This window comes from Crocodylus siamensis, chromosome 2 (genome assembly GCF_052110815.1).
Source record: "Crocodylus siamensis isolate JL-2025a chromosome 2, ASM5211081v1, whole genome shotgun sequence".
NCBI lineage: Eukaryota > Metazoa > Chordata > Crocodylia > Crocodylidae > Crocodylus > Crocodylus siamensis.
Window position 1 is genome coordinate 291,200,490 of NC_143396.1, and position 9,481 is coordinate 291,209,970.

Sequence of the window (9,481 nt, forward strand, 5' to 3'; positions counted from 1 at the left end):
AAGGGGTCTGTACCTCCATTAGAGATTTCCAGAGGGGTCTGCAATTGTATTTGAAATTTTTTAGGAGTCTTTAACAAAAAAGGTTGAAAACCACTGATCTGAATAGTTGGGTTAATTCTGCGGGTTGTGTTCATATTTGTAAGCTTTGTGAGCTTGGTCTCCACTGGTATCAGCATGGTATGTTTCACAGTTGGTAAGGTCGGAAGGTCAAGTCTGACCCCCTGCCATGGCCGGAAAATGTACTGGGGTCAAATGACCCCAGCAAGGTGTACATCTAGCCTCCTCTTAAAGATCCCCAGGGTAGGAGCAAGCATCACTTTGCTTGGAAGTTGGTTTCAGATCCCAGCCACCTTGATCGTGAAGTCGCGCCTCCTGATGTCTAATCTGAATCTACCCTCTGCCAGCTTGTGACCGTTATTTCTAGTCACTCCTGGGTGTGCTCGGGGGAACAGGGACTCCTCCAGTGCCTGCTGGTCCCCTCTGACTAGTTTGTAACAGGCCACCAGATCCCCCTCAGCCTTCTCTTTTGGAGGCTGAACAGGTTCAGGTCCCATAGCCTCTGCTTATAGGGCCTGCCCTGCTGCCCCCTGATCATGTGAGTGGCCTCCTCTGGACCCTGTCCATGTTGTCCACATCCCTCCTGAAGTGCATCGCCCAGAACTGGACACAGGACTCCAGCTGCGGCCTGACCAGCGTCACATAGAGGGGGAGGATCACCTCCTTGGACCTGCTTGAGATGCATCTGTGCATGTACGACAAGGTACGGTTGACCTTCCTAACCTCGTCCCCACACTGCCGGCCCATGTTCATCTTGGCATCAATAATGACTCCAAGCTCCTTTTCCTCCTCTGCCCTGACAAGAAAGGAGTTCCCCAGCCTGTAGGTATGCTGCTGGTTCTTCCTCCTCAGGTGTAGCACCTCGCACTTGTCTGTGTTGAATCCCATCCTGTTCTCATCCGCCCACCCCTGTAACTTGTCTAGGTCTGATTGCAGCCTATTCCTCCCTTCTAGCATGCCCACATCCCCCCACATCTTAGTGTCGTCAGCAAATTTGAACAGGGTGCTATTTACCCCCTTGTCCAAGTCACTGATGAAGATATTGAACAGCGCAGGCCCGAGAACCGAGCCCTGGGGGACCCCACTGCCCACGTTCCCCCAGGTCGAAAATGACCCATCCACCACCACTCTGCGTGCGGCCCTCCAGCCAGTTGGCGACCCATTTGACTGTGTGGGTGTCTACACCACAGCCCCCAGTTTCTTAATGAGAACGGGGTGAGAGACAGTGTCAAAAGCCTTCCGGAAGTCCAGGAAGATTATATCCACTGCTATCCCTGCATCTAATGATGTGGTGATCTGATCGTAAAAGGCCACCAGGTTGGTCTGACAGGACCTGCCGCTAATGAACCCGTGTTGGTTGCCCCTGAGCATAAACCCCACCCTTCCCCGGCTCCTCATGGACATGCGCCAGGATAACTCTCTCCAAAAGCTTACCCAGGATTGAGGTAAGTCTAACTGGCCTATAGTTTCCCGGGTCCTCCTTCCTCCCTTTTTTGAATATGGAAATCACGCTGGCCCTCTTCCAGTCCTCTGGCACCACACCAGAGCACCACGAGTGCTCGTATAGCCATGCCAGGGGTCCCGCAATGACTTCAGCTTATTCCCTCAGCACTCTGTGGTGGAGATCGTCAGAACCAGCTGATTTAAATACGTCCAGTCCCTCCAGGAGTTACCTGACTAGATCCTTACTGGCCCGAGGCCTGGGTGCGCCCCCTGGAGCTTGATGAGGTCCCGGTGGGGGCGCTGATTTGGTCCCTGCTCAGGAAAATGTATCAGCAGGGAATTTAAAAATGTAAGGTGAGGACCCCATGGGCTGCACCCAGCTTACAAATTGGGTATTTCTGGAACAGCCATTTCTGAAACTTAGCCAAATTGAGTCCAAGAGAAATTGATGTTCTCTCTCCAGACACGATTCAAGATTGTCTTGAACAGTTAAAATGTCTTGATGAATTCTTTGCCTTATGCCAGGAGAATTTTTTCAAAGAGCTTACCCGGGATTGAGGTAAGACTAACTGGCCTGTAATTTCCCGGGTCCTCTTTTTTTCCCTTTTTGAAGATAGGGACCACATTGGCCCTCTTCCAGTCCTCCGGCACCTCGCCAGAGCACCACGAGTGCTCATAGAGCCGTGCCAGGGGTCCCGCAATGACCTCAGCCAGTTCCTGTAGAACCCTAGGGTGAAGATCGTCCGGACCAGCGGACTTGAACACGTCTAGCCTCTCCAGAATTACCCTAACTAACTCCTCGCTAACCCTTGGCCCAGGCGTGTCACTCTCGGGGCCCGAGGGGGGCCCAGCAGGGAGGTGGCTGAACTGGTCCCTACTTAGGAAGACAGAGGCAAAGAAATCGTTAAATATGTTAGCTTTGTCATCTGGCGTGATGACTAAGTTGCCCATCGTGTCCTGCAGGGGCCCCACATTACCCGGGACCCTCTTTTTACCCCCTATGTATTTGAAGAAGGACTAAGTCACTGAGCGTATTTTGGATGCTGAGAAGTTAGTAATGAGCTCATGCACTTCTAAGTGTCTCCTTAAATTAGATTTTTTTCCTAGGAAAACTGATAAACATTTGGTTTGTCAAATTTGGGACATACAAAAAAAATTCTTATAGCTTAAATCTTTGTAAGGCTTAAGCCAGGCAGAATTTTTGGTAATTTTTTCATTCTGGGACAAGAGGACAAAATATTTTACCTTCTGTAAAGACTCAAAGGTAAAATGCATCTTAACAAGATGATTAGAGTGAGATAGTTAGCCAGGTTAAGCAGAAGACTGGGTAGGGTTGTACCTTAGAGATGAACTGGTTCAGAGAGGCATGAACATCTTTATAGCATTTGCTGAAGTAGACAGGAGCCTCTGAAAGCTCATGTCTCTGAACGAGTTAATCTGTAACAGGGGTTTCAAAGCTATGGCCCTTAGTGCTGCCCATGGGTCTTGGACCTGCCCCAGGTGCTGCACATGGTGCGTATCAGCTCAGGCCCTAGGGGCCGCATAAGGCAGGTATGGACCGGGTTGGTGCATGCTATGTGCAGGGCTGATCTGGGCCTCATCTGGCCCATAGACCAGCCCTGCACCACTCATCCTGTCCAGTGGGCCTGATAAGTTTGATATTTCTGGTTTATAAGGCCCCTAGTACACCTCACATATATTGTGCAATTAACTGGTTAATCATGCAATACATTTAGACTAGCCGCATAAGCAAAAGAATCAGCATATAATAAAAATGACTGTTCTGCTATAAAATAGAGCCAACCAACTATAAAGTTAGTGCCTGAAAATGTGCAACTCCATAGCTAGTTTCTGTCCAGCTTTAATTTGAATCTGTAGCAGGGCCCTGAAATGCCACCCTGACCTGCATTTTGCTGCACCTTTGCATAGAAAGCCCTCCTATTTCACTGAAATGTTCTGAGGTATCTTAGTAATGGCAAAGTGACAGCAGCGGGTCTCGGTTTCACTTGATAAATCCTTTTGCCATGGAGCTGACCAACTATTGCTTCTCTCACTTTATTTTTCCCTATTCCTTTCCTGTTCTGCTTTGGAAAGATTACCAACCTCTTAACACATGTAAGCATTTCCCCTGTCCTCTCCTATCTTTGTTCACTTATTCTTTGTATCCTTTTAAACTTCTATTTGATATTCTTAGCCATTTTTTTCATGTCACTTGTATTGGTTCATACTCTCTTCCTGCACTTGGGGGATGGGGAATTTACATGTTGGTTAGGGTGCAGGAGTTGACATTGACAGCTCAAGAGCCTGGCCACACTTACTCCCTTTCTGTGGCTGAGCTGAAAAGTATAGGAGAGGAGGTGCTTGGACTGTCAGATGGCTGTGACTTCGCAGCCGTGTTTGTGAACTGAGCCTTTGACTGGCTTTAGGAGCTGATAGAAATGCAGAGCGAGAGTTTGACTAGTTTCTAAGGAACATAGTGCTGCTCTCCCAATTGCCATAGATAAAGCTGTGCAGTGAGAGGCTGATATGTGGATTTATGCAGCACTTCCATTTGGCCTCTCTTTTTTGCCCTGTCATTGTCTGCTGTGGTATCCCCAGTTCAACTTTGTAACCCTCAGCTGGGAAATGCTGGCTTTCAAATTTGCCTTTTGGCTAGCATGGTGTAAATCCACATGCTGAATTTTGCAGCAAGTGTACTGAATGCAAGTAAAAGTGTCTTGATGTCTAAATTATTCAATGTTGTTACTAGGTTAGATACAATTATGTGGGGAACAAGTTGTTGAAATCTTGCATTGTATTTGACATTTCCATATGTGAACTGTTGTAATGAAAACCTTGCTCTTTGAAATATTAATTTACATCTTGTTTTTGTCAGGTTGTAAAGGAACTAAAAAAATATACCAATCAGTTTCGAGTCTTAGCTCTTAGTGCCACACCAGGGAGTGACACAAAGGTGAGTCAAATACTTGTTTAGTGGACTGAGGACTAACAAAGAGGCTTCTATAGAAACTGTTTTTAGTGTTGTCTCTTGGAAAGAAATTAGAAATAATCTATACTTTGTGCTAACAGAATAATTAGAATCATAGAAAATAAAGGTTGGAAGGGACCTCGGGCAGTTGCATCTAATCCAGCCCGCTGCTCAAAATAGGACCAGCCCCAACTGTATCATTGCAGCCAAAGCTTTGTCTGTCCAGGTCTTAAACCTCCAAGGATGGAGTTTCCACAGCCTCTCTGTGTAACCTGTTCCAATGTTTTACCACCCTCATAGTGAGAAAATTCTTCTTGATATCTAATCTAAATTTCTCTTGCTGCAAGTTGAGACTGTTGCTCCTTGTTCTGTCATCTGCCACCACTAAGAACAGTCCAACTCCATCCTCTTTGGAGACCCCTCTGCAGGTAGTTGAAGGCTGCTATTAATTGCCCCCAGTCTTCTCTTGACTAAATAAGCCCAGTTCCCTCAGCCTTTCCTTACAGGCCATGTGCCCCAGCCCCTGAACCATTTTCATTGCCCTCTGCTGGACTCTGTCCAGATTGTCCACATCCTTTCTGTAGTGCAGGGCTCAAAACTGGACTCCAGATGTGGCCTTACCAGTGCAGAACAGAATCACTCCCCTTGATATGCTGGCAGCGCTTCTATCAATGCAGCCCTTGGCAGTGAGGGCATGCTGTTGGCCCGTATTCAGCTTATTGTCCACTGTGACCTCCAGGTTCTTTTCTGCAGAGCTGCTGCCCAGTCAGTCAGCCCCCAGCCTGTCCCAGTGCATGGGATGGTTCTGTCATAAGTGCAGGACTTTGTACTTCTTATTGATACTCATGAGATTTCTTTTGCTCTAATCCAGTTTGTCTAGGTCACTCTGAATTCTTTGTTATCAGGTGTGTTTAGTGATTAGCACAGTTGCACTCAGCTTCTGCTAGTCTCCTTAAAATATTCCAAAGAAACCCAAGACTGCTTTGTGATTCACAGGATACATGTTTGTGAGGCATTGACAGAATAATTCTTCGTTACCAAGTTTGTTGATATTCTTGCATACCTGGCACCAAGAAGTGTTCATTTGTCACAAAGCATCCTGGGTCTATTGTTAAGTTATATAATTTAGCTTAAGGACAAGCACCTTAAGTATTTTGCTTAAGCTTAGTACTGTTTAACTTGGCTTAGTACAAATTTTATCTTTTGAAAAATACAAGGCAAGTAGGTCTGGCACTGCACAACTAAAAACATTTAGGCTATGTCTATATTAAAAGCACAACATGGGTGTTACTGTAACTCTGAAGCATCCTCAGGTGAGGATGCAGCTACCCCAACAATGCTGTGCTTTCTATTGACATGGTAAAATTTCCATGCCAATAGAAAGAGACCATGCTTTTCTTCACACCTGACCCATGTAGTTATTCCAGCAGCTGTACACACAGCCTTACTATGTTGATATCCCTAATAAAGCATGCTGCATTTTATAAAACCCAGGCAAACAGGAATGAGAAAATTTAAGAAATAAAAAGCACTGCTGTTTGCCAGGAGAAATTAGTTTCAAGGATTTCTTGAAGTGGTTTAACATGCAGATTGAGTCATCTTACTTCTTTGGATTGTAAAAGCACTTTCCAATTATGTTAATAATACTAAACTATAATTGAAATCCTAGGATCCTTCACTAGAATAATTCAGAGAAATTCCTCATATATTTAATCTGAGAAAACACTGAGAGGGAGGTCAGGGCTTGCCTAACATTTATCATTGCAACAATAGGTTCAGGTGAGGGCTGCAACTTTTTACCGGTTTGGAACAGTATTGTACAGAAACAGTCAGTTTCTTTGAATTAATTTCCAGAGAAACAAGGTATCTGTATTCCCAATCTTGCTCAATTTCCATGTCTAGACTGTATGTATATATTGGTCTATTTGGTTGGAGGAGTTGGAAGAACTGAGTGCTTTGACAGCTGGTACAAAGTCTTTAATAATTTGCTATAATCATTTGAAAAATATTTTGAATGCACACGTAGGAAATTTGTAAGGTAATACCAAACCGTGTGGAATTGCAGACACTAGAGGGTAAGGCTAGGATTTGGAATAATGTTGATAAACTGGACACATGGTCTGAAATTAACTGAAAAAAACTCAATAAGGACAGGTACAGAGCCCTGGACTTAGGACAGAACAATCATATTCGCAAATAGAAACTGGGGAATGACTGGCTAGAATGCAGTACTGCAAAAAAAAAGTGACCTGGTGGTTAAAGTGGACTATAAGCTGAATAGTGAATACTGTGCCCCTGTTTGGGGGTTGGGAGAGGAGAGGGGAGAGTCTCTTGTCAAATCAAAGAAAGTGATCCTTCTACTCTGTTTGGCACTGTTGAGGCCTCACCTGGAGTACTGGGTCTGGTTTTGGGCACCACATCTCAAGAAAGAATTCTCTTGTGTCCACAGGAGCCAATACAAGGAGCAATGGTTTTAAGTGGTGGCAAGGGAAATGAGGTTGGAATTTAGGAATAACTTTCTCACTTGAACAAGTTACCTAGTAAGGTGGTACAATCTCCATCTTCAGAGGTTTTTAAGAGCAGGTTGGGCAGACTTGTGTTTAGGATGGTTTATACAACGATGATCCTGCCTTGACAAGGGGATTGGACTGGATGTGACCTCCTGAAGTCCCTTCTAGCCCTAATTTACTATAATTCTTAATGAACTTTTTTTAAAAGTAAAAATTCAAAATCTAGTATTTCTCAGAAGTGTGCGATTTTTTCTTATCTCTATTTCAGTTGTTGAACTGCTTATACTAGTGGTTTTTAAACCTGTGATCTGCGGACTCTTGGGAGTCCTCAGATTGTCTAAGCCAGGGGTGGGGAGCCCTCCAGCACAGGTGCCAGAGTGTGGCATGCACAGACATTTTGCTTGACACGTGCACCTTGGGGCAGACTGCAGGGAAGGGGCTGGGGCTGCGCTGTCACAAGGATCAGACCGTGACTCCCCTGCCATCCACCTCTAGCATGCTAAAATCTTACAGATCGAGGTTGTGGGTGTTTTTGGCCTTATGCCCCAAAACATTGCTGACCCCTGGTCTTAAGCGGTTTGAAAAAGGTGACTACGATCAATCAAAAGTATGTGAATACCCACACTTACAATTCAAAGGTGTCCACACCTCCATTTGAAGTTTCCAATGGGATCCTCATTTCCATTTTAAATTTATTTTTAGGGGTCCACAACTGAAAAACATTGAAAATCACTGACTTGTATAATATGAAAGGCATGTTCTGACTATTTTCAGTGGCTGATGGTCTATCGAGATCATGCTTCCCAGCTAAAATAGAGATAGTTGGAAAAGTACCATCTGTAGGTCTTTGCTAGTCTAAATAGTTTCCCCAGTTCTGTCTAGGATTCTAGTTTTCACATATCCTTGATTTTTCAATATGGGAGTGACTTGAAGAAAAATACATCATGTAAGGCACTCTTTTCTTGTGATTTCTTCCTAGGCTGTGCAGCAAGTTATTTCCAACCTATTGATTGCACAAATAGAGATATATTCTGAAGATTCCCCAGATATTCGTCCTTACTCTCATGTGCGACAAATAGAAAAAATTGTTGTTCCACTTGGTGAAGAGCTAGCAGAATTTCAGAGTGCTTACATCCGGGTGAGTTGTCAGTTTTGCTATTAAATGGATAATATTATTATGGAAATAATAAAGGTGGTAACCTTATAAAAAAAATTTGTTAAAAAGCCTCTTTATTCACACTTCTGACTTTTAGCTTATAATCAATTTTATGCAGCAAAACAGAATGGGTAGTTTCACTTTTGTTAATACTGATTTGCTTTGTGTTGCTTCGTGTTTGACTTTACAGTGATATAGAATAATATTTAAAATAAAAAGCTTTGATTGCAGTTAAAATATAAGATAGAGAATGTTGTTCCATGTAAGAGATCCTTGCGTAAACTAGGTTTGTGGTCTAAACTGGCAGCTTAAAAATTGGCTGGTACATGGCATTAATGATGTCAGCTGCACTGATTGTTACCAGTGATGTTGCTGCGGTTCCACAAAAGTTATCGCTTTATTGTTGAATCAGACGCTTTTTTTCATGTTTGAAAAAGTTACATTTCTACAAAGGGGTGTTGTAAGTGGACCAGATTTCTCTTAAATACTTCTTACCTGAGAAGTTATTTTTTCCACCAGTAAGGAATATGCCAAATACATACCAGGTTAGTGGTGAGCTGAAGTGTTACCACTTGGTCACACAGTCAGTTTTTCCTGAGTTGAGGTTCTAGTAGATGGAGGACTCCACAGAAGCCATTATAAGTGTACTTGAGAAAAGAATAGTTCAGATGTAGTCTGCACATCACCAGGAAACTGACTTTTTTCTAGCTGCAGAGCCCCAGATAGAAGCATCCGTCTTTCTGCTTTTGTCATGACATCATTGCATCCAAAATCAACCAAGTCATTATGTATGTTGCTCATGAATTTCCAGCATATGCCACACTGGGGCTGAATTGATTGTAATTAGTGCAAAAAAACTGTTAAAAATTAGACTGTTCCTACTAGTGGAAAGGTTTCACATGTCAGTTGAACCTGTTTTGTCAATGAAGTTTTGGTCATGCTTGTGATTTCTCCTGACATGGTATAAATTGGAAAGAGCAGACTTATGTGATTTCTGCAGCTTGGTGCAGTCAAACTTTTTGGCACACATGCATTTCCAGTAAAAACACATGTTGTGGTTTAAGAATAGCAGGTTGTATAATAGCATAGGAAAATGCACCGTCTCTGTGCGCTACGGCACATTCATAGCCAGATGATGTGACCTAAATCCACTGGATTTACACTAATTAAAATCAAGGTAGGTGTGGTCCAGTGGCTCTCAAACTGGGGGTGCCACAAGTCCCTGTTAGGACTGCTGTGACACAGATGCTGCTGCCACTGTGGCAGCCAGGTAAAACTGCCCAGCATGCATTCTTGCTGCATTAGAGCTTTGATTAGCCTCAAACAGGCAGGGGCTGGGCTGCTGTA

The 9,481-nt window shown here is 43.9% G+C and overlaps 1 protein-coding gene across 1 annotated transcript in view; it reads left to right on the forward strand.

The window, feature by feature from the left end:
- FANCM (FA complementation group M) overlaps window positions 1-9,481 on the forward strand; it is a 94,644-nt gene that overhangs the window by 3,098 nt on the left and 82,065 nt on the right. Inside the window, exons 3-4 of the mRNA XM_090034428.1 lie at window positions 4,376-4,453; window positions 7,958-8,116. Coding sequence (XP_089890554.1) covers window positions 4,376-4,453; window positions 7,958-8,116 — 237 coding nt within the window. The remainder of the gene's footprint in view (window positions 1-4,375; window positions 4,454-7,957; window positions 8,117-9,481) is intronic.